At 36.1% G+C, this 26,762-nt stretch overlaps 1 protein-coding gene across 4 annotated transcripts in view; it reads right to left on the bottom strand.

Annotated features, from left to right (window-relative positions):
• Nucleotides 1–26,762, bottom strand: part of Zw10 (Zeste-white 10 kinetochore protein) — a 215,599-nt gene that overhangs the window by 54,467 nt on the left and 134,370 nt on the right. For 3 of the 4 annotated variants that reach the window (XM_090392861.1, XM_090392868.1, XM_090392877.1), the window contains 2 exons: nucleotides 21,237–21,412; nucleotides 8,008–8,223 (listed from right to left, as the gene is read on the bottom strand). In XM_090392861.1, the coding sequence (XP_090248987.1) occupies nucleotides 8,008–8,223; nucleotides 21,237–21,412 (392 nt within the window). The remainder of the gene's footprint in view (nucleotides 1–8,007; nucleotides 8,224–21,236; nucleotides 21,413–26,762) is intronic. The other variant, XM_090392885.1, reaches the window with a different exon arrangement.

Raw genomic sequence — 26,762 nt, 5'->3', positions numbered from 1 at the left:
AACAGTTACAGTGGTACGGGTTGTGTAAAGAATGCATGCTAAAAGATTTCCTTAAATTCTCGAAAATGGAAGAGTAGGAGAGAAGATACAGCCAGGAAGACCTAGAAGGAAATGGATAGAAAACATCAAGCACATAAGTGGCCTGAACTCTTACAGAAATTTAAATAACTCGGCAGCTGATAGACTTAACTGTAAAGTTATTGTTCATGGTAGCCTAAATCCACCTTAGGCAGATGATGGTGAAGTCTTGCTTTAGCAATCCAATTACATTCTAATGGATTGTAAATTGTATATGTAAATGGTTTATCATACCACTCCTTGAACCCATTGACCGTTCCTGCTCCAACCGCTCTCTCAGGCAATGCATTCCAAGGTTCAACCACCCTCCACGCAAAGAAACCACTCCTCACCCTCTTGTGCACGGCCTCCTTTCGTAACTTCCAGGGATGCCCCCCCCCCCCCCCCCTTGCCATTGCTCCTTCTGCCGTTCCACCAAGTGAAAGAACTCTCCAATGTCTACCCTGTAACTGCCTCTCAACAGTTTAAAAGTCCCGATCACATCACTTCTCCTTCTTCTATCGACTAAACTCAGCAGTCCACATTCCCTCAGTCGATCCTCATAACTCATATTGCACAGTCCTGAAACCATCTTTGTTATCTGCCTCTGTACCCTTTCCACAGTCAATTTATCCCCTTCAAATCCTGGGGACCAAATCTGAGAACAACAGTCTAAGTGTGGTCTGATCAGGGTCTTATACAATGGAATGATAACTCTTTTATCTCTGCAGGTCAGCATTCTTCTCAGTATTGCAGCAATCCTCTGAGTTACCTTCACCACCTTTGCAATATGTTCCTTGAATTTCAGTTTTCTATCAATCATCACCCTCAGATCTCTTGTCTCCCCTACCTCTCCCCTATCTCTAGTACAGCTCCTCCAATCGAGTATGCATCCTCTCATCAATGGATCCCAAACCTCAAAACTTTACATTTTGCTGCATTGAACCGACACCCCATTCATTTGTCCGCCTGTCTAGTTTATTCAAATGGTCATGCAGGGCTGCCACATCTGCAATTATTACTGATAACCCTTCCCAGCTTCACATCATCTGCAAACAACTGAATGTCCCCTTGCAAGCCATTGACAATATCATTGATATAAAGGTTGAACAATACAGGTCCAAGTACTGAGCCCTGTGGAACCCAACTTGTAACCTTCTGCCTCCTTGATATTGCCCCACCATACACAACTCTATGATATCTATCAGTCAGCCAATCCTGAATCCATTTGACTAACCCGACATTTAAACTCATGTGCTGCAACTTAAATATCAGCTTATCATGTGGCACCCTGTCAAACACCTTTGCAAAATCCAAAAAAATGGCAGTATATGCCTTTCCCTCATCAACTGCTCTTGTCACTTTATTATAAAAGGCAATCATATTACTAAAGCAAGAGCGCCCCTTAACAAATCCATGTTGATTCTTATGCAGCGGCACTATCCTACCTTCCTTCCATTTCTTGGGTACCTTTCCCGCAACCAGACTTTTATTGAAAAGCCAGGTCAACGGAGCTGTCAGTTCTTTAGCACATTCTCTCAAAACCCGTGGTGAAATACCTTCCAGTCCAACAGCTTTACTGGTATCCAGAGTACTCAGTATTTGGAACAAACTCTCATCTTGCACCTCCAAACCCTGAACCTGCCCTATCCCTCTAGTATTAAAACCTCCTCCAGGATGAAATATTCCAATAAAGTGCTCATTGAACAACTCCACTATGTCCTCTGCATCAGACACTCTATTCCCATTTTTATCCCGCAATATCATTCTTCCACAATCGTTTCTCTGCCTAATGGCCCCATAGCTAAAAAATTCCCTAGTATTTTCTTTGGATCTTAGTGCCAATCTCTTCTCATATTCCAGTTTTGCCTTCCTCACCATTCTGGTCACTCTCCTGGCCTGCATCTTATATTCTTCATGTATCTGTCCTCCACCCCCCCCCCCCTCCTTATATCTCTTCCATAATCTCTTTTTCAACTGCAGTTCTTGTTTGATATCGTTTGTCATCCACTTTCCAAATTGTGTCCGCTTCTTCACCTGTGGAATACAGCTTACTATTGCTGCTAACAAATATTCTTTCATAATTTCCCAAGCACTAATGATATCCTGGTCTTCCAATTCTGCCCTCCATGGAACTGCCCCTAGTTGATACCTAAGAGTATTATAATCACCCACCTTATAATTCCACATACGTTCCCTTTTCTTTGATACACCTGCATGTCTGTTCATCTTCCAAGTCAAAACCACATGGTCACTCTCTCCAACTGGTGGGAGAGATGTCATCTCACTTATTATCAGCTCTTCTGATGCTATGACCAAATCCAAAACTCTTGAACCTCTTGTTCCATCTATTACATGCTGCCGAAGACATTTGTCCCTCAAGAATTCCAGAAATTCTATCCCCTTCTTACTACTTGCGTTTTTCTCTTCCCAGCTTATACTCATCATCATCACGAACCATGGGCTCACTGCCCGTTGATGTCTGATGCCTGTTTCACTATCTTCTTCCACCTTTCTTTGTCCAGTGCACAGTGTCGCAGTTTTTGTACACTCATTCCACACCAGTCTTTTATATCGTCTATCCATTCTCTGTATGGTCTACCTTTTCTGTTTAAACCATCCAAAATACCAAACATAAATGTCTTTATCTTCCGGTCCGCACTCATTCTACAGATGTGTCCAAATAATTGCAGCTTCCATTTTATAATCATCTGCATTAGATTCTGTTTTGGTAGTATCTTCTGATAGAGCTCTTCACATTTGTGATTTTCTGTACCCATCCTATTCTTAGAATCTTCCTGTAACAAGTTCTTTCAAATGCAAAAATTATTTTTTTTGATACCTTATTCTTTACCCAAGTTTCAGATCCATACAGTACACCGCTGAAGATGCATGTTTCCAATACTTTTAGTTTTGTTTGCAGACTGATCAACTTTACTTTTACAGATGTTATCCGTGGCCTTCAGATTTGTTCTTCCCTTTGCAATCCTGATCTTTATTTCTTTTTTACAGTCCAAGTCATATGTCAGTTTACTTCCCAAATATGTGAATTGTTCTACATTGTCTATATCAATTCCATCCACTTGTATCTTTTGTTTCATGTTCTGCTCACCAAATGCCATTGTCTTTTATTTTTCCAAGTTCGTAAGTCCAAATCTCTTCCCTTCCTCATTTAATAGGTTCAGTGTTTTTTGTAGTTCTCTTTTGTCTTCTTCAATAATAACAATGTCATCTACAAATCTCAGATTGTTAATTCTCATTCCGTGTACAGATATTCCTTTGGCATCTTCTTTCATTTTATCCAATGCTCTTTCTAAATGTGCGATGAAAATGCTTGGTGATATTGGGTCTCCCTGTCTAGTACCTCTGCTTGTTTTAAACCATTTCCCCAAATCATCACCTATTCTAACTGCTGCAACTGCATTCTGATAAACATCTTTTAATATAGCTATTAGTTTTTTTATCAATTCCATAGGATTCCAGAACTGCTAATGTCACTTTCTGGTCAATACTGTCAAATGCTTTCTGAAAATCAACAAAGCAAGTATATATGTTTTTGTTTTTTCTCTAGCTTTCTCTGCTATTAACCTCACTGTCAAAATCTGTTGAATTGAAGTTCTATGCTTCCTAAATCCTGCTTGTTTGTCTGCAAGGTATGCTTCCAATTGTGTTCTCAATCTTTCTGTCAATACGATCATCATCACTTTACCAAGATGACTTATCAAGGTAATTGTTCAATAATTTTTACATTCTAGCTTATTTCCTTTCTTGTATAATGTCACTAATATTGATTTCACCCACTCCTCTGGCATTTTCCCTTCTTTCCATACCATATTACATAGTTGGTGCACTTCTGTAACCATACTTTCACCACCATATTTAATCATTTCTCCAGTAATGTTATCGTTACCAGGACTCTTGTTGTGTTTTAGCCGTCCTATTGCTTTTTCTACCTCTCCTCTTAAAATGTCCATATCATGCTCATTACCTGGTGGTGATATCTGCTTGAATTCTTCAGTCAGTTTCCCAACGTTATCTGAATCTAGTTTTTCTTCATATAACTCACTACAGTATCTTGTCCACCGCTGTACAATTTTTTCTTTATTCATCACTACTTTGCCTTTATCATCTTTAATTGTGGTCTGTTTTGGTTGCCACTTTTTATTAATGGTTCTGATCATTTTGTATATCTCCCTTGTTTTATGCTCGCCATAGTACTGTTCTATATTGTTGCATTGGGCTTCTAACCATTTCATCTTATCCATTCTGACTGCGTTTTTCACCTCATTACACTTTCTTCTATATTGTTCTGATGTATCCCTTCTTATCTTCAACATTCTTTTCTCCTGTACTAACCGCAGCGTTTATTGTGTAATCCATTTCTTCTTGATCTTCTCTTCTTCTGGTACTGTTTCTTCAACTGCATCTTCTATTGCCTTCATTACTCTTTTCACTCTTAAATTCGAGTTTTTTTCTTTTTCCACACTTTTAAGTTTCTCTTCTAACACTGTTCTGTACCTTCTTCCTATTTCTGTTTCAGTTATTCATGCTGTATCTCTTCTATTCTGATGTTGGGGTTTATATTTCTTTTTTAATTTCATCTTGATGTTTGCAATCACTAAACTATGGTCCTAGTCTATATCCGCTCCTTGAAAAGTTCGACATTGCTGTACTGATGTTATCCATCTTCTTTTAATCATAATCATATCAATCATGTTTTTGGTTTTCCCATCATTTGATCGCAACATCCATTTTCTACACTCCTTTTGTTGGAATCTTGTGTTACAGATCATCATCTCCTGGTCCACAGCAAATTCTAACAAATTTTCACCTCGTTCATTTCTTTCTCCGAAACTATATTTTCCCATGACTCTTTCCCAACCATCATTATCGATTCCAACTTTGGCATTGTTTCTATTGTCTCTGTCAGATCTTTGCAGAATAAGTCAATATCCTCATCTGTGCTCTCAGATGTAGATGCATATATCTGGACTATAGATATGTTGAATGGCTTTGCCTGAAATCTCGATACCATGATTCATTCATTAACTGGTTTGTAGCCTAACAGTGCCTCTCGAGCTCTTTTGTTAAGAAGGAAGGCAACTTCTGCTTCATGCATGGTGTCATGTCCTGACCATATTACTTCGCATCCATTGATCTCTCCAGATGATGTCCATCTCATCTCTGCCAATCCTAGTATATCCCACCAATATCTCTTCGTTTCCTCACGAAATAGTTCTACTTTTCCTGACATCCAGAGTGTCCGCACATTCCACGTCCCTACTGATAACAGTTCTGTTAGTTTCAGTTTCCTTTCGGTATCCCACTTTTCGATTCAACCCCGATAGCTTGATAGGTATCGGGGACCTTGTTTATCCGGGCGATGCCTGAGCTGGCATGTTGTAGCTGTTGATTGTATAGGCATCAGATAACAATCATGTTTTTTCTTTATGGTCAGAGCATCGACACTCATCTGACCGACCCTCCTCCTTTATCCAGGCTTGGGACTGGCATGAGACCCCTAAGGATCTCATGGCGGAGCTTATAGTGCTGTAGTTAAAATCTCCCATAACAATCATTCTTCTTGCACTTACCAAGCTCAAGTAATTCCATAACTTATCATGTTTGGTTTTACAATGGTGACAGGATAGTTGGATAAGGAAAATACCATAATGCTTCAAGATTTTGCCAAGGCATATGAGGATTCTACATCTGAGGTTGTTATACAAACTCAGCGAGAGAGAGAGAAAGAGAGATGAGTATGTATGATAAACATCTGACATGATTAGGAGAATGATTGACTGAAAGGTATCAGAAAGTGATGTATGGCAATACTGAGTCTGAGAGAAGGACGGTTACATTAGCATACCACAAGGATCTGTACACAGGCTATTTTATCAGAAGTGCTGCACAGAAGCTTTTACAAGTTAGAGAGGTTGTTCTTGGGATCAACAGAATCCTTGAAACATATTCCAAACCTCAACAAGTATGGCTGTATAAATTTGCCAAAGATTTGGGAGATAGTCATCTTAAGACCAAATTATTACCTGCTTTTGCTCTCAGTTTTTTTTTTTTTTTTCCCCCAACATAGATGGCACCTAATTAGGACTTCAGTCTTTGTGTTGTACACTACAATTGTTCAAACTAGTCCCATTGTTATACTGGACTGTGGTTATCTCGCATACTGTGACAAACTGTTTTTGTGTTCTGAAGATGCTGGATAGAATACCAGCAAAATATCAGCAATAAATTAATAAATAGTTATTTTCTTATCAGTCTGTGTTCTCATCTATACCATTAAAATTAATCAATAGGAGGAAGATAAGATAATATCCAGTGAATGTGTATAAACTAATCTACATATATATTGGTTTAGCACAGAGTAGCGGTTATACTGCATATTGTTGTGTCCCTATCTACGATTACTCTACTTTCCTTTATCATTTCAAGTGAATCTCTAATTTTATCTTTATTCAAAACTTAACTATGCACGAGATATTGTAAAATTCAAATATTTAAGCTTTTTGTCCCCTTAGTGTCCCTAATATTTATATTATACTGCACCTTTCAGGACATTTAGTTTAAGATATATAATTCGAAAACAAGGAGCAATTACAAAAATATGTCTGAGTGTGAAACTATTAAGCAGTCGTGACCCTTTATCTCATAATTTAACACATTAATTTCCCGCGTGATTAGGTTTGTAGGTTTTTTCAAGTGGTGCATTAGGCAGCAATTTCAGACAACTGTATTATTAATGAACAAAAGTTTATTTACGATCTTAAACATGGTACAATTCAATTTCTATTATATAAAACACAATTCAATGCTAAGAATAAAATTACACGAGCAAAATACAAGTATTAGGGCAAAATCCTATGTGGAAATTTGCGATCATGCCATCATAACAGACTTTATACATATAAATATACACATATAATCCTGGAACAAATTAACACTTTACTTAACCTTATAATAGTCAGAATGCTCTATATTGCTATAATACCATGGATATTAATGTTAAAATTCAGCTTACTTTATCTAACTTACAAAACAACATAGGTTAAACTATCCTTACGCTATGCCCATACATACATTTGACCTTTAAGACACTCTTATATGAAATACCATGCGCATACATAAATCTCTAGCACATGAATGCTCATCAAATAATATAAACTAGTTTACTCTCATTCTACTCTGATTTGTACTAAAGTCCTATTATATCTTCGACTGTATGATTGCAATTATATGCGATTTCAATTGATACAAGATTTTACAGTACCTTTCTAGGACGAACCCTGGTTTTCACGATCTATACCTTTCGTGCTTGAATAAAGGACACACACAGGATCTTCTATTCTATCACTATGGAACTCATCACGTGCACGGATTTCTGTATGGATTTTCTTTCCCTCGATACGAGTATTGGATGAGGAGATACATAGACAATTTCTTCCTTCTTGTAACTATACGCCGTTCCTCGTCTCTTGCAATAGAAATACGGAATAGAATTCCCGCACACATTGTTTCCTTGTTGTGTCAGACGGAGATAACTCCTATGCCGTCACTCAGGAAAACCACATGTTACCTATACAAAGATTTCGTGAATAAACTCTGAGGATAAAAGCCTTGTGTGTGTGTGTGGGGGGGGGGTTCCTAACCCTTTTATCTGCATGGCCCCTATCGACACCTTCTTCAATTTATTTTCTCCCCCCCCCCCTACTGGAGTCGATCTCACTCAACAATTCAGGGTGTAACAATATGGTTCTATACACAAAAACTGACTGAACACATTTAACAATAGCTTTACGTACATCGATATATAAATCAAAAATATGAATGAATTTGGGTAATTTGTGGAGTTCCTATAATTGCCATCATGGAGACTTATTCCTGTTGAAAAGTAGATAATAATAATAATAATGACAATTATATGAATGTACTAACACTTACTAGATTGATCCTTTATAATTTCCAATAACTGCTGTTTTTGTTTCCTCATTTGTGCTAAGAAAGCTTCTGTTCCAAGTTTTCTTAATCGAGGTACAAAATCAACAAAGCTTATGCAACAGTTATCCAGTGCTGATGGAAGACTATTTTGGTACTGATGACCCAAGGTAAGAAGTTGATGAGCAAAATACATACAGTTATTGTGATGCAAAGCTACAATAAAAGTAAAATTAATGAAAAATTAGTCTACTTTAACATAAAAAATCTATAAAAACATTATATTTAATTCCCTTATAATATTAGCACAAAAACTGTATAAAGACTTTTCTCTTACAGTATAGAGGAAAAGTCATTCAAATCCATTAAATACACAGCAGATGCTTGCATAGCAAACCCCTAGGGAACAGTTTGTTATAATGTAAGGTTTGATATAGTGGATTTTGGGAAAAAAATACTGATCTTCCACTCCATTTCCTTTATTTTATAGGAAAGAGAACAAAAAGAATCATGAGAAACAACACACACATACACACAAATCACAAAAAAAAAAAAAAAAAATGAACAAGGAAGTCACAGGAAATAAAAAAAAGAAGAAATTGTGAGAAATAAAAGGAATCACAGAACAAAGATGCAATGGTGGGAAAAAGAACAAGGGAAATTGCAGGAAACTGTACACTGACACAAAGGACTGACAAAATCCATACATAAAGCATACAAAATTAATACATGAAAAAGTACAAATGCAAGCAATAATGGAAGACGAGAGAATGAAATAGTGGAGTATGAAATTATAAAAATGAAAATCCAAAATTAATGTTTATATTTTGAAATGTCATGATGGCTTAAATTAACGTCACTTACCCAAAATCTTCATAATAAACTAAATACAGGTGATTCAAATTAAAGTACCCCTATTCAGAGCAATCTGTAGAGAGAGAGAGAGAGAACTAGTAGACAATATACCCTCAAACTTGGTAAGTACCCTAACCAGATCATAGGATAGTTTTTGACAATAAAAAAAAGGGTTACGTAAGTAATGCATTCCATAAACTTTATGTAACTTGAATTTTACATAAGTCGAATTTGTAAATTGCTTAAGTGTAGCTTCGTAAGAAACTGCAATATTTATTATTATTATATGTATGTATATATATACAGATATGTATATTATTTACACAGTATTATTTTATAAATGAAACATCATGCAGCAGTATTTACTCGGATATAAACTATAAAAGTATGTAAAATGCGAACTTTATCCTTCACTGTTGTATTCACTGTCAAAATAGGTCGATTTATATCCCGAGCTATTGTTGATATAATTTTCCTATCTTCATACATAAGAATTATTTTCAACTTTTCTTCTAAAGTAATTGCAGACCTTTGTTTTTTTAGATTTATTACCAGCGCATTTGGTTTTGCGTTTCGAATCCATTTTACGGGTAAATAAACAATGAACACTAACGGCAATAAGCAAGTGACTAAACTAACCGTGCGAGGCATGGCCTACTGACAGGTCGGGGAAAAGAGGAATTGTTTATGGAGTCCTTATTTCTAATTGGTAGGTTTCAGTTTGAATGTTGCGCACTTGCCCCCCCTGCTGCTCTCGGCATTTACCAGTAACCTGTCACTGCCTGTTACTATTCGTTACATTTGCTGTGAATGCCGAGTCTAGTTAACATTATGTCATTGCATACTGCAATGGATGTCAAAGACGCAAAAGCCGCAAACATGTTCGTACGTGCTAGTACATTTTCGAGATTTATTATGTAACTGCGAATTTACATAAGTCGGCGGGGGAGTTATTGTACTATGAGTGAGAAAAGATGGTGAATTTTGCATACCATGTGACAGTACGGCAATATAAACGATGGCATGAGACTGACTCTACAGTCATTAGACTAGTGTGATGGGTCTCACTTTACCTGAATGTGCTTTGCTTATGAAGTGTTTCTACAGGAATGGGAAAAATGCTGCAGCAGCTTGATGAAATGCATGCCGGTTCAGTGACACCAAATGCAGTGCATGGTTTGTTGATTTGAAGAGACAGGCAGTTTGACAGTCCAACCAGTAAGAGGACATAAATCTGAAATTCTACCAATAACTGAAGATGTAACTGTAGTTGTTGAGCAGTCAAATGAGAATGTTGTAGGTTCATGCAGTGCACATACATAGCAAGACAGATTTGCCATACACAACAGTATGGAGAACTTTGCACAAAACAGTGCAATGCTACCCATATCAACTCAGCTACAGTCAAGAGTTAAAAACAGGAGATGTGCCAGATAAAGGTTTGCTTTATCTGGCACATCTGTAACATTTCTGGCACACATGGAAGTGGATGAGGACTGGCCTTGGAACATCCTATGGAATGATGAAGCATATTTTCATGTTTGGAACAGTAAACATTCAAAACTGCCACATTTGGGCTACAGAGAATCGGCATGCATTTCATCAAGTTACCTTACATTCACTAAAGGTCACAGTATGAAGCATTTAAGGCTAATTTCATTATCAGGGCACTTTTCTTCAAAGAAATCAATTGAACCGTATGTGTGACCTACAAGGTCATGGCTGAACATTATCAGACATGTTGAGCAGTTTTGTCATCCCACAACTGCAGCAAAAACAGTGCCTGAACACAATGTTGATGAAAGATGGGGCACCCCCCCCACACACACACACATAGGATGTGAAGTTCAACAATTATTGTGTCATCATTTTATAGAGGATAGAGTAATCAGTCATTCATTTTCTATGAAATGGCCACTGCATTCACCATACCTTAAGCCCTGTGACTTTTGTCTTTGGGGTTAGTCAAAAGGATGGTGTATTAGGGCAAAGCTCTTCACCTGGCAGATTTGAAAAACAAAATTGCATGTCATGTGCAAAACTTTCAACAGATCAGTTGCATTCCACTGTAGACAATGCTGTACAGTAGTATCAGCTACTGATCCTGTACAAAGCCAACACACTGAACCCATAGCAATCGTCCAGATCTTGACAGCTCCTTGCAGCATGTCAAGCTCTATGTGATATGTAATATTATTATTTTTTATTTTTGTATCACATTATTTGAGGAAATGAGTGAAATAAAAATCATTGAATAACTTTCTTTGTCACTGAGTCTGAATGATTTCATAATCACATACCACCTGATTCACATTAATGTAATTTTCTCCAGCTCAAGTGTCATATTTGAACATTTTTTTTTATTGTCAAAATCTCTTTCCCATGATCTAGTTAGGGTACCCATCAAGTTTGAGAGTATTTTGTCTACTGGTTCTCCCTCTACAGATTGCTCTGAATAATAGTACTTTAATTTAAATCATGCTGTATGTACAATTTGCTCCATTAAAATAAAAAATAACCTGGAAACTTCAGCAGCCATTCAACTTGATAACTGATGAACATTAGTCTGCATGAGTCAGACCTGAGGGGAGAGGGAAAAGAAACTGACACAGCTAACTGTGTGAATGTCAACTTCCTAACTGGACAGATTCGATGATATATAGCTGGCATAATTTGATACTGTTTTCTTAGAACTGTAAATTAAAAAAGTATTTCGCAACATACAGCATTTCTTTAATTCGAAGTTATGAAATTTGTTTGGATAACAGCTCATTTTGTGTTTGAAAGATTCTTTATCCAAAAAATTTCGAAATCAGGAATTCAGAATTTTGACCTAATTTTTTCATTTTAATGGTACATTTTGTACACATTTAGTTTATTATGAAGATTTTAGGTAAATGATATTAACTTAAGCCAGCATAACATTTCAAAATTTAAATGTTTATGGATTTTAATTTTTATAATTTCATATTCGGCTTGTTCTTTCTTTCTTGTCTCCCATTACTGCTTGCATTTGTGCTTGTTCATGTTGTCATTATGTGCTTTATGTATGGTTTCTGTAAATCCTTAGTGTTCTGTCATCTATGTATGATTTCCTGCCATTTACTTTGTTCTGTTTCCCATAATTTCTTTTGTTTCTATTTCTAGAAATTTCTTTATTTAACAAATTTTTTTCCATATTTCTTTTGTTTCGCATGATTTATGTTATTTCCTGCAATTTTCCTTTGTGTTCTGTTGTCAATATATACTTTCCTATCATTTCCTTTGTCTACTGTTTATAATATCATTTACTATGATGTCACAATTCAGTTTGCTATCGTAACCATTTTGAGCCTTTACTGTTTGCAATAGTGAGCTTTAAACAGTGTTGGTTCTATAGGAACCAAGTTGGTTCTTAGGCCATAAACTCTTCTGTAATTCATTATCGTGCATCATTTTGTTATAATGATATTTTTGAAGAGCATGTCTATTGTTCTACCATATATTAAAGATAAGTTAACATAATGAATAGCAAAAAAACACATTGTGAAATAAAGCCACTAATAAAGTTTATGAAGAAGTAACAATGTTACTATGCCATTATTTCTTTTTCCTTTTTTTTTTTTAATGGAGATGGCGCTTGTGAGGCAACCATAGCGGTGGTGTGTAAGACGAGCTCCAGATTGAGATAAGTTATTCTAGAAATAATTTAAGAGCTGCTATAAAAGTTGTGAGCTACTAGTATTATTAGTGCGTGGGATATTTTGCTTAAACTTAATTACAAATTCATTGTTATTAGACCTTAGAGTAGTAACTGGCAAAGGAAAGATGGCAGTGGCTTTATCAGTGCATGACTTTAACTTAGACTTCAGTCGTTTTGTAAAGTGCGAGGTGTGCTATATGTATTCTTTTGATTACATAGATGATTTGTGGATATTTAGGGCTGATAGAAGGAGGGTATGCGTGAAGTGTGAGATAAACGAGGATTTGATGAGTGCTAATATGAATTTGATGACAGAAAGTGTTAGTAGCGAGAATGTCATGGGAAGAATGAGTGCTCGTTCGAAAAAGAAGCATGGTGTGAAAGAAAAGCAAAAAATTGTTAAAAAAAATCATTGAAAAAGAAAACGAGTGATCTGAAAACCGTAATGGATGGTAAAAAAGAATGAAAGTGAGGCGAATGTGGCAGAAGGCAACGAAATTGAGAGAATGAAAGAAACTGGAAGTAGAATGACGAAAGGTTCAAAAGTCGGAAAGATGGAAAGAATCAATGATAGCAAAAGTTGGATGCATGGACCAAAAGTACAGAAACTCAAAAGGATGAATGAGAGTGAAAGTGTGAAGTGGGAGTCGAGAGTTTGACTCCCACTTAGAAAGATTGAATGATAGAGAGAATGTGACGTGAGATTCGAAAGTTCAACTGGGCTGGATGAGGCAAGAGATGAAATGGATGCAGAGTGAAATTAAGAAAATTCAGGTGAAAATCATTAAAACAAATCAAATAGGTATGAAAGAGTTAACGAATGACAAGCGAGTGCCGTTGTATGTGTCGAAATGTGGACCATCAGAAGAATGTTGAATATACCATGGACAGAGAAAATGAAAAACGAAGATGTTTTAAAGAAAGAAAAAATGAAAAGAACATTAATGAAAATAATTAAAGAGCGAAAACTTAAATATTTTGGACATCTAACTAGACAAGAAGGCATTCAGAAATTAATATTAGAAGGGAAATTGGATGGAAAAAGAAAGAGGAGAATGTCGTTTGAAGACATTAAGGACTGGACTCGCTTGAATTACCATAAACGTTCCAGAGCAGCAAAAGAAAGAAAAAGGTTCCGTGACATGGTTGCCAGCCTCCTTCTAAGGGATGACACTTGAAGAAGAAGGATGAGAGGATGCGCAAGGTATGTTTTCCAGGCAGTAAAAATGAGTAGAGTGATTGAGACATTGGATATGAGGAGGGAACGAGAAAAGGAGTTGATGGTTTTAATAGGTACGAATGCCTTGACAAAGAGCATGTCAGAATGGATATCAGGAGGCTGTTTACACGGATAAAAGAGAATAGTGTGACAGGAAGGGTAGTAAGCGTGTTGCCTAGGTATGACTGTGGTGAGATAAAGTGGAGAGCAAGGATTATGAATATGTTGGCTGAAATGTGTGATTTTATTCCACACAGTTTGTTAATATGTGGAATGAGTTTGAAGGACAAAGTGAACTATATGGGAGCGATGGACTACATTTGAGTGTTTATGGTGTGAGTCACTTGGAGAGAAGTGACTCACACCATAGAGAAGTGAGTACAGAGAATGAATCAGATCAAGTGGGAAGTGATGTGGAAGAGCAGAAGAGTAGGACAGGAGAGATTGAAGATGTGGTTATGAATGAGGAAGTTAGTGGCAATAGTATGGAAAATGAGAGAATGGGTGTGCAAGATGAACAGGGGTACACAGCGTGAGAAAGGTGGATGCTCCAAGAGGATGTGAGATCATGTGTAGACAGGAAAGGAATGGAATGACCTGGGATCAAGAGGAAAGAGTTGGAATTGAAGAGGGTTCTAAAATGAATAAGCAGAAGGGGAAATGGCCCCAGTCGAGCATGGAGAGATCACATCGAATGAGCGGTATCAGTGGAACTAGCTGTAGATCCAGAAATGAGCTGTTGTGTTTGTATACAAATGCCAGAAGTGTAAGAAACAAGGCAGATGAAATGGTTGCACTAATTGAGTCTGTTCACCCAAAAATTGTTGGAATAAGTGAGATGGTTAGACATGGTTAGATGAGGACGACATCCTGACAGGAATAGAGATGGAAGGGTATGATGTGTTTCGTGAGGATAGAAGGGGTAAAAAGGAAGGGGGAGTGCTATTGATGATAGAGAAAGAGTTATATCTCCATACAAAGTAGAGAATCAAGAGGGAAATAGGCCAGTAGTTTTGAGGTAGTATGGTGTGAGATAGAGGTGATATGGTCACCTGGTTTATAAAAGGACGAAGAGATGTTGGAAAGGGTCCAGAGGTGACTGACTAAGGTAATTTCTGACCTCTGGAATGTCGAACATGAGGAAAGGTTGAGAAAATGCAATTTACAGAGTCTAGTGGATAGGAGAAAGAGGGGGAGATATGATAGAGACCTACAAGTTAGTAAAGGGTTGTTATAGGATCAATGCTGGAGAGGTTCTACAGAAAATAGTGGGAGATCAGGGGAAAACCAGAGATCATCCCTGGAAACTGTATAAAGAGGGTGGGTGTGAGTAGGGGAGTGAAAAGCAGATTTTTTTCATGCAGAGTTGTGAATGATTAGAATGCCTTGCCTGAGAGTGTGGTGTCTGCAGAGAATTTGGGTATGTTTAAAGCACAGTATGATGAGCTGTGTGTATGATAAAAGGACCTCCTAGATGAGTGTTTAACTCCATGGAATCTTGGGTAATAATAATAATAACAAAAAAAAAACTGTTAAATAGTCACTATTAATGTATATGAAGAAGTAACAATGTTACTACAACATTATTTATTTATTTATTTTTTATGAAAATCCCCTACTGTAGAAAGCCAGTATTCAAAATTAATGTACTCTTTAAATAGAATGCTAAAACAAAGGCTGCATACATGACTAAGCAGAATAAATAAATAATCTGGAATGGGCAAGCAATGGGTTATCAGAACAATTCTTATAAAAGAAAATATATCTACAATCAGCAATTGTAATTTTTTCATCCCTTGGCAGCAAGGATTAAGGAATCAATTACATACAGAAAAATATATAAACATATTCCTCAAAAATCTAGTATTTTAAGTGTTAGCTTTTTTTTTTTATTTTTGAGTGAAAGTCATTCCAAAAGCACATATTCAATAAACCTCTGAAATATGATATTTTAAAAATGAGCAACATCTGAAAACTATTTTTTTTAATATAGTCATTTTAAAATTAATAAATTAACTAAAATTAATTTATATAATCTTAATATATACTTGGTAAATTAAAAAAGAATCATGCATGGATAAACAGCAAAGGAATGCTGTACTTACATACTGTGAATATACTTAGTTGAAATGCAATTAAAAAATTAAAAAAAAACTCATGCATGGATAAACAGCAAAAGAATACTATTTATCTATGCAGGCTGTACTTATGATTGGATACTTTATTATTATTATTATTATTATTAAGAGAGACCTCCAGGGAGTCAGAGACTCATCAAGGGAGGTCACATACTACACACACCAGCTATCATACTTAGTCTTGAATTAATTCCCATTGCTTGCACTCACAACATCCAAAGGCAATCCATTCCAACCACGCACCACCCTCTGAGAGAAAAATCTAGCCCTCACACCTTTCTTGACGGCCTTCATTCTCAGCTTCCAAGGATGCCCTCTTGTCCTTTCCCCACCCTCCATAAATTGACAAATTCCATCAATTGAAATTCTGTATGACCCTTTCAGAAGTTTGTAAGTCTCAATCATATCAGGCTGTACTTATGATTGGATACTTTATTATTATTATTATTATTAAGAGAGACCTCCAGGGAGTCAGAGACTCATCAAGGGAGGTCACATACTACACACACCAGCTATCATACTTAGTCTTGAATTAATTCCCATTGCTTGCACTCACAACATCCAAAGGCAATCCAGTTGTGAGTGCAAGGCAATTCTCAGCTTCCAAGGATGCCCTCTTGTCCTTTCCCCACCCTCCATAAATTGACAAATTCCATCAATTGAAATTCTGTATGACCCTTTCAGAAGTTTGTAAGTCTCAATCATATCACCCCTCTTTCTCCTGTTTGCTCAAATTCTCAATCTGTCTTCATAATCAGTATTCCACAATCCTGATATCATTTTTAACACTCTCCTTTGTACTCTCTCCAATATATCAGAATAACAACGGAAACCAGGAAACCAGATCTGCGCACAATAGTCCAAGTGAGGTCTTATCAAGGCCTTGTAAAGAGGCAAAATAACATCCTTATCTTTACATGTGAATGTTCGTTTCAGCATTGCAATTATCTTTTGAGTTGTATTTGCAATCTTTGTCCACGTAGTCCCTGAACTTCAACTTCCTATCTATTAACACTCCAAGATCCCTAGCCTCATCAGTTTCTTCTAGCCTAATCCCACCAATATAATACAACATTGGATATCTAATCATGCCGAAGTGAATGACTTTACATTTAATCGCATTGAACTGACACCCATTTTCCCTTGTCCACAATTCCTGCCTATTCAAATCATTCTGCAAGTACTGCAAATCAGCAGCATTCCTGATTACCCTATCCATCTTTGTGTCATCAGCAAATAACTGTGTGTCGCTTGTCAAATCTTTCCCAATATCATTAATGTACAGATTGAATAACAGTGGACCAAGCACTGATCCTTGTAGTACACCACTTGTTACCTTAAACCTTGCAGACTCAGATCCCCTGTATACCACTTTTTGATATCTGTCAGTCACCATCCTCTTATCCATGCTAATATTGTATAACCCAAACCCATTTTCTCCAATGAAAAGTCACTTACCACAGAATACAATGGAAGAAGGCCACTCTATTGCACTGCAGCAAATGCAAATATGAGAGGCTATTCCTGGAATCTCCCTGAGAAACTCTGGGTTTCTCAGGGAGATCTCGTGAAACTGCCCCAAATTTGGAAAGCACTCATCCTCAAACCTTCAGCCCAATGGCCAAGACAACCCAGGGGGTGCCATTTAAGACTCTAGGCCTGGCTTTGGTTGCCTTTCTTCAGTTTCATTCACCAAGTGTTATTGCCTGTGTGCACATATCATTGTTTGTGATCCCTGAGGATGGCAATGTAACAATTCTGAAATATCAGAAGTATTAATTAAAGTTAACATAAATAATATTGAGTATATGTTGTAGTTTCCTGAAAAATAATAGTTATGAATAACCGATGTAAAGGAGGAGGGTCAGTCAGATGAGTGTTGATGCTCTGACTGTAAAGAAAAAACACGATTGTTATCTGATGTCTATAGGATCAACAGGTAAAACATGCTGGCTCAAACATCGCACAGATCAACAAGTTTCTTGATACCAATCAAGCGATCAGGGTTGGATTGAAAAGTGGGATACCGAAAGGAAACAGAAACTGAAACTAACGGAACTGTTATCAGTAGGAATTTGGAATGTGCAGACACTCTGGATGTCAGGAAAATTAGAATTACTTTGTGAGGAAATGAAGAGATATTGGTGTGATTACTAGGATTGGCAGAGATGAGATGGACATCATCTGTCCATCATCAGAAGTTGGCTTCCATCTTAACAAAAGAGCTCAAGAGGCACTGTTAGGCTACAAACCAGACAATGAACGAATCACAGTAGCAAGATTTCAAGCAAAACCATTTAACATATCAATAGTCCAGATATATGCATAATGATGGTTGGGAAAGAATCATGGGAAAATATGGTTTCGGAGAAAGAAATGAACGAGGTGAAAAATTGTTAGAATTTGTTGTGGACCACAAGATGATGATCTGTAACACAAGATTTCAACAAAAGGAGTGTAGAAAATAGCCGTGGCAATCAAATGATGGGAAAACAAAGAATATGATTGATATGATTATGATTAAAAGAAGATGGATAACATCAGTACAGCAGTGTCGAACTTTTCAAGGAGCGGATATAGACTCGAACCATATAGTGATTGCAAACATCAAGTTGAAATTAAAAAGAAATATAAACCCCAACATCAGAATAGAAGAGATACAGCAAGAATAAGTGAAGCAGAAATAGGAAAAAGGTACAGAACAGTGTTAGAAGAGAAACTTAGAAGTGTAGAGAAAGAAAAAAAACTCGAATCTAAGAGTGAATCGGTCAGATGAGTGTCGATAGAAGATGCAGTTGAAGAAACAGTACCAGAAGAAGAAGAGAAGATCAAGAAGAAATGGACTAGACAAGAAACACTGAAGTTAGTACAGGAGAAACGAACGTTAAAGATAAGAAGGGATACATCAGTAGAAATAGAGGAGCAATATAGAAGAAAGTGTAATGAGGTGAAAAAAGCTGTCAGAATGGATAAGATGAAATGGTTAGAAGCCCAATGCAACAATATAGAACAGTACTATGGAGAGCATAAAACAAGGGAGGTATACAAAATGATCAGAATCATTAGTAGAAAATGGCAACCAAAACAGACCACAATTAAAGATGAAAAAGGCAAAGTAGTGATGAATAAAGAAAAAATTGTACAGCAGTGGACAAGATACTGTACTGAGTTATATGAAGAAAAATTAGATTTAGATAGCATTGGGAAACTGACTGAAGAATTGAAGCAGATATCACCACCAGGTAATGAGCATGATATGGATATTTTAAGAGAGGTAGAAAAAGCAATAGGACGGCTAAAACACAACAAGAGTCCTGGTAACGATAACATCACTGGAGAAATGATTAAATATAGTGGTGAAAGTATGGTTACAGAAATGCACCAACTATGTAATATGGTATGGAAAGAAGGGAAAATGCCAGAGGAGTGGGTGAAATCAATATTAGTGACATTATACAAGAAAGGAAATAAGCTAGAATGTAAAAATTATAGAATAAATGCCTTGACAAGTCACGTTGGTAAAGTAATATTGACAGAAATATTGAGAACACAATTGGAAGCATACCTTGCAGACGAGCAAGCAGGATTTAGGAAGGATAGAACTAGATACAATTCAACAGATTTTGACAATCAGGTTAATAACAGAGAAAGTTAGGAGAAAAAACAGAAACATATATACTTGCTTTGTTGATTTTCAGAAAGTATTTGACAGTATTGACCAGAAAGTGACATTAGCAGTTCTGGAATCCTATGAAATTGATAAAAAAAATAATAGCTATATTAAAAGATATTTATCAGAATGCAGTTGCAGAAGTTAGAATAGGTGATGATTTGGGGAAATGGTTTAGAACAAGCAGAGGTACTAGACAGAGGGGACCCAATATCACCAAGCATTTTCATCGCACATTTAGAAAGCGTAATGGACAAACTGAAGGAAGATGCAAAAGGAATATCTGTACATGGAATGAGAATTAACAATCTGAGATTTGTAGATGACATTGTTATTATTGAAGAAGATGAAAGAGAACTACAAACAACACTGAAACTATTAAATGAGGAAGGGAAGAGATTTGGACTTACAAACTTGGAAAAAAAAAAAAAGACAATGGTATTCGGTGAGCAGAACATGAAACAAAAGATACAAGTGGATGGAATTGATATAGATAATGTAGAACAATTCACATATTTGGGAAGTAAAATGAGGTATGATTTGGACTGTAAAAAAGAAATAAAGATCAGGATTGCAAAGGGAAGAACAAATCTGAAAGCCATGGATAACATCTGGAAAAGTAAAGTGATCAGTCTGCAAACAAAAACTAAGAGTATTGGAAACATGCATCTTCAGCGGTGTACTGTACGGATCTGAAACGTGGGTAATAAATAAGGAATCAAGAAAAATAATTTTGGCATTTGAAAGAACTTGTTACAGGAAGATTCTAAGAATAGGATGGGTACAGAAAATCACAAATGTGAAGAGCTCTATCAGAAGATACAACTAAAAGAGAATCTAATGCAAAAGATTATAAAACGGAAGCTGCAATTATTTGGACACATCTACAGAATGAGTGAACACCGGAAGATAAAGACATTTATGTTTGGTATTTTGGATGGTTTAAACAGAAGAGGTAGACCATACAGAGAATGGATAGACGATATAAGGACTGGTGTGGAATGGGTGTACAGAAACTGCGACACTGTGCACTGGACAAAGAAAGGTAGAAGAAGATAGTGAAGGAGGTATCGGATACCAACGGGCAGCGAGCCCATGGTTTGTGATGATGATGATGAACGCATAAGACTTTCTACCAGAATTGATATTGTTAACATTTAGGAATGTGTGAAAAGAGTTAATCAAAAGTGACATGGTCACTTAAACAGAATAGAGAGGAAAGGTTAGCAAAATAATAGTAAATTTTTTTTCCAATATGGCAGATTTAATGATGAGATGGCTCAGAGGAAGTCCTTTGTGTAGTGATAGAGTAAGAAGTGGCTTTGAAGACCAAAATAAGATCAAGCAATATTAGAGTCCTCACAGAAGTAAACTTCTCAAGAAGTATTATCCTCATATCCCCACCTCCAGAGCACATATCAGTAATTTGATGATGATGCGTTGCATCCCCCAGTGAAGCTAATCCTTGCCACTTGCAATTAAAATTATGTAATATTTGTGTGTTCTTGAAAAAATTAAACTGATCTACAATACTGAAAACCGATTTAGTTTTTTAATTTGACACACACACAAACACATATATATGAATCAAATATACGAATAGATTCAGAAAGATGTGAGATCAATCATAAGATATAATTTTCACAGAACACAAAATCAAAATACCTGTTTGGTGAGGTAGATTTGTAATGCTATCCTTATGATAAATGGGGACTACATCACAATAGAGGTCGCATATATTCCTTGATGTGTAATAAAGTCTTACTGCACAAGAAGGAGAATTTTTGGATGCTTCATCCAATATTTCATGAAGTAAGTCCACTATCTCCATTGAAAAGACGCTAAAATAATAATAATAATAATAATAAACTGCACTTTATAAATATAAATCTCAAGTCACATTCTAATTTTTACATTGGTGATATTTATAAGATTAACAATTTAAGAATCTTATGTAAAATTTCGTTCATTTATGCCAGTGTTTCTCAAACTTCAGATATCTGCGTATCCCTTCTTAAGTTTCCATTATTGCCAAGTATCCTCTTATCAAAATAATAAATAAATAAATAAAATAATTTTATTGTAAATGTGTATTTTATTTGAATTTATATGTTCATGTAAACAAAAATTATGATTTATTTTTAACTGAATAAAATTTATAAAGATACTATAAATTTTTACTTAATTTAAATAATTTATCATCAATGAGAGAAGTGAAATTTCTTATGGTGGGATAAAATTTCAGCAAACTTTGGGCTCTGTAGTTTTTAATTTCAATCTCAGATGCAGTTCGACATCTATAATGCGGTTCCTCTTCTTCGTCTTAATATCTACAAGGGCCAAAAATCCAACTTTGCATAGACATGAACTTGGAAATGGAAAAACGAACCTTAGAGTTTTATCCGTTAATTCAGGAAATTCCTTTGTATTTGTAGCCAAAATATATAATTCCATAATATCTGAAACACATTCACTATATATTTCTCAGTTTTAACATGTTCATGATGGGGTGGTGTCAAGCAAAATCATATGTTACACCAGCAACATATGGTTTTATTATTATTATTATTTGACACCTCCAGGGAGTCCAAAGACTCTCCCTCGATGAGTCTTTGGACTTTGTCCAACAGCATCGAATGATTGGTCGCCTTCCAACTACTACAGGCGCTCAAACTTACTTAACTGAGCCATTAGTAGTAGAGACTCTACCAATCGACCCAACCTTTTTTTTTTGCTTGAGTCTATACAGAAGTTTATGTCCGAGTAAAGATGTGATTCATTAGTTAGTGCCGTTTTTATCCCCGCTGTCTCTAACTGCACTATTTGTTGAGAAATATATTGTACAGACTGCAAATGTCTCTGTACCTTATTCAGTGATACAATAAAACTGCTTGTTTTTCTTGCGTCTTCAGTATAGTGACGCTGTTAGGGAGGGCGCGTTGTTTACCATAGGGAGCGAGTTACTATCGCCAGGATGCGAACGTCGTGGTGATAGTAACTCGCAAATTGAGTAGGAGAATTCATACATAATATATAATTTATTGAGAAATATATACGTTTAAAATAATTCTTTTTTTTCTTAATAATGATTCCATGCGTCAATGATGCATAGCCGAAAATTGCCGCGTACCCCCCCGGGGGGTACGTGTACCACACTTTGAGAAACACTGATTTATGCAGTTCCTTAATATTAAGGAATCTGTATAATTTGCTTTATATATAACATTACAGAACAGATTTCATCCATTGCAATCTTAGTGATTTTTATATATTTGCCACACTGATTAAGAATATGTTATAACCTATCTTGCATCATTTTTTTTTTTTGTATTATATATAGATTACATATACAGATAACCCTCGTATAACGGATGTTAGGGTCCATAGAAATTCCGCGTTATGCAAGACTCAGACCACATAGAAAAAAGGTTAGGTACCGAAATTGTTTTTTTTTTTTTTTATAAATTATATAAACAACAATGACATATCCAACAAAAATATATTTTTATTTAATTTATGTAATTTGTGTAAGTTAAGAAAACATATAAACTATAAAACAAATACATAGTGTAAAATTATAAAAATTACAAATTGTAAGTAAACTTCATTGCGCATAATGTTTAAATATTTTAGGCAAAATAAAATAAAGTGTATATTTTAATCTTTCATAGCACGAGGATGTGAGGATTGGTTAATAAACATTGGTTTTGTCATGTAATCATCTTGTGCATTACTACAAAACAGTAGAGTAATTATATCTTTGAAAACTTTGAATCCAGGAGCTGATCTTTCATTTTTCGAAATATACGTGCATTTGGCATATTTTTTCAATATAACTCAGATTCATCTGCATTCATCCATATTCATCCTGGGAGAAAAACGAAGTCAATTTTCAACAAAAAAACACTTTATACGGTAAACAATTTGACGTACATGCGTGATAAAGAGTATTTCCTCTTTATATAAATGCATGATATACATGGGCAGACACAAACATAACGAAGATAAAATTTGATTTTCAAGTTGCACTGTGAAAAACATACAATTTGTAGACCGTGTTTTTATCGAAACCGCATTGAACAAGCACCGCATTATACGAGGGTTATCTATATATTCATTATCATCTACATCTAAAGAATGGCCTGCAGGTGAGAATTTTTTTTCCCCCCTTATAACTTCACTTTTAACTCGTTGGACATCATGAAAAATTTAGTTAATTCTCTAAATAATATGCCAATTATGCTAAAATAAAGATACATATGCTAAAATAAAAAGATGGCATTTTTTATTGGCTCACAAATATAGAGAATTACGAAACACTCCAATGCTAACAACAAATTAAACTAAGTGAAAATCATCATGATTAGAATTTCAGTCAGCCTGTTCATGCTTCCTTGGTAACACGAAGTTTGATTATTATGTTAATATTGTAAATTGGATGTTATGTCCAGATCCCTCCTCATATCACAACCCCAAAAACAAGGTGGGGGTCTGAAAAGTTCTGATAAACACCTAGAACAAAAATGATATTAAAGCAACTGATAAAACCACAAGAAAGAACATACTAGTAGCAGAGTTATGAAGTAACTTATGTTCTTATATCCTCCTTGTATGTTCTTTTTTGAGGTTATATCAGTTCCTTTAATATCATTTTTGTTCTAGGTGTTTATCAGAACTTTCCAGAACCCCATCCTCTCCCTCATATGTCATTCAGCGTACCAGATTCATATCTGTACAATAAATATACAGCATATGAAATGCACAAGCAATGAGTGTTATTGCAATTAAAATAAACTTCCCATAAAAATGAAAAAAACCAAACAAAATATGCCAAAATCCCTATAACAAAAAAAAAGACACTTTACTGCTTTAACAACATCTGCAGCATAAATGCTAACATAAATGACATACACTGTCACTTATAGATATCTAGACTATACTTCCTATTCTTGAGAAATCCAAACTGCAGGTACAATAACCACAGTTCATCTTTGCTGTTGTCCAAATTACCCACTGCATAATTCCTTTTGCCACAAGGTGTCTAAGCATTCATCTGCTGCATTTACTACTTTCCAAATTCCAAAATTCTCTGACACCTTTTACTACCCCCACCCCCGAAGCTGGACTTCCTGAAATGTTGCTATCCAAAGAGTGAAATCATCTTCCTAGGTGATCTTAATGTCCACAACTCCACTGACTTTGTTTTTCCAGCGCCATTAGCCAAGCTGGATGAAATGCAGAAGTATTTATTATAAGCAATAACCTAATGCAAATCGTACAACTACCAACCTGAATACCCGTTAACCCTCTTTACTTTATCAATACTGATGTTTTAACTAGATCTCCTTCCAGATATATTACAGAAATCAACTCACCTCTCAATAACTGGGATTATCATACTGTGCAAGTTTCCTCTCTCTCTCAGAAACTGTACTCCCCCCCCCCCCTCCCTCCCAAACACTCCTAATCTTGTATCCTTTGGCACCACAAAAGTACTAAGTGGGATAACATCCATAACTTCTACTCTTCCTTTCCATAGTTGACTACTGTTTCCACTTTCCTGATCCAAATGCTACTCTGGGTAAGTCACAGCTTCATACTTAGCGTATGCTGAAGCATGCAATACATGCAAAACAACCATTAGCAAGTTCAAATCTGACTTGTAAAGGCTGAAGCAGACAATTCATCTCCTGTCCAAATGGAAGTTGTGTATTCTGGTCCCTTGCAAAGATGTCTTCTTTCTCAATCAAAGTGAAGATTGGGAAGTTTTTATTATTATTAACATCTGACCTCCATGGAGTCAGAGACTCATCATGGGAGATACTCACTATTGCACATAAAGCTCATCCAACCATGACTTTAACTGATTCAATGTGTCTACATTCACAACACATTTAGACAATACATTCCACTCAACAACATTCTCCATGCAAAGAATCTGATCCTCACTCCTCTACTCACACCCTCGTTATACAGTTTCCTGGGATGATCTCTTGTTCTAACCCCAAGCCTCCCATGTATTTCCTTACCACTCAACTCCTCATTCCATGCTATAGCTCCAAGCTGTCTCCTAAGCTTGTCATAATCACCAGCCTTGTACTTCCACATATATCCTTTCTTTACAGAAGTCTGCATATGCCTAGCCACAACTTAGGTTATCACTTCATGATCACTCTCACCAACTGGAGGAAAGTGTGAAACCCCACTCATAATTACATCCTCTGATGAAATGATCAGATCTAAAACTCTCAATCCTTGCATGCTCTCCTTTACATGCTGCCTGAGACAGTTGTCTCTCAAGAACTCAAGAAATTCATTTTCCTTATTCCCAAATGATCTCTCCATTCCAATCTATACTGCCATAATTAAAATCAACCATAATAATTACCCTTCCTTTGTTCACTAACCCAAGTTGTTTCTACATTTCTTCATCACTACCATCCACATTCCCTGGCTTATAGCAACATCCAACTAATTATGTCTTCCTGTCAATCACCACCTCACACCACACTGCATCATAACCACTGCCACTATTTTCCTCTTTCATGCCTACCTTATGTGGACATAACTTTCCTGCTATCATCAGCAGCATTCCCCCTTCTATTTTCTCATTTTTATCCTTGTGAAAAACACTGTACCTTCCATTTCTATTCCAGTTAAGATATCATCTACATTCACCATGTTTCACTTATTCCAATGATTTTGGGGTGGATAAACTCATTCAGTGAAACCATTTTATCTCTCTTAATTCTGATACTTCTGGCATTTGTAAATAAACACAGCAGTTTACTTTAAGGTCTATAACCAGTCCTACCTAAGCCACTTGTTGGTTGTGATTTTCTCACCTGCCCAACGACCTTTACCACTGCTTGCCACATATATCCACTCAGTCTCAAGTTCCCCACCCATACCCTGATCTATTCCATTTATATGATGATCATCTCCATAGATACAATCACTACTACTTCCAACATCCATTCTCTCTCTCTCTCTCTCTCTCTCTCTCTCTCTCTCTCTCTCTCTATGCCATGTCTCCCTGTAATGGTAAGTACCTGCTAGATTTCTGCTCAGGACATGGACTAGCTATTACTAGTCTATGATTATTACCAACATCATGTTCTAACACACAAATGTGCACAAATTCACATGGAAAGAAGAAAAGTCTCATTGACTATGTTATTGTCAACAGTG

Source organism: Typopeltis vanoorti, chromosome 1, assembly GCF_054136105.1.
Source record: "Typopeltis vanoorti isolate ZY-2024b chromosome 1, IOZ_Tvanoo_1.0, whole genome shotgun sequence".
NCBI classification, from domain to species: Eukaryota; Metazoa; Arthropoda; class Arachnida; order Uropygi; family Thelyphonidae; genus Typopeltis; species Typopeltis vanoorti.
This window is presented reverse-complemented; position numbering and strand designations above follow the sequence as displayed.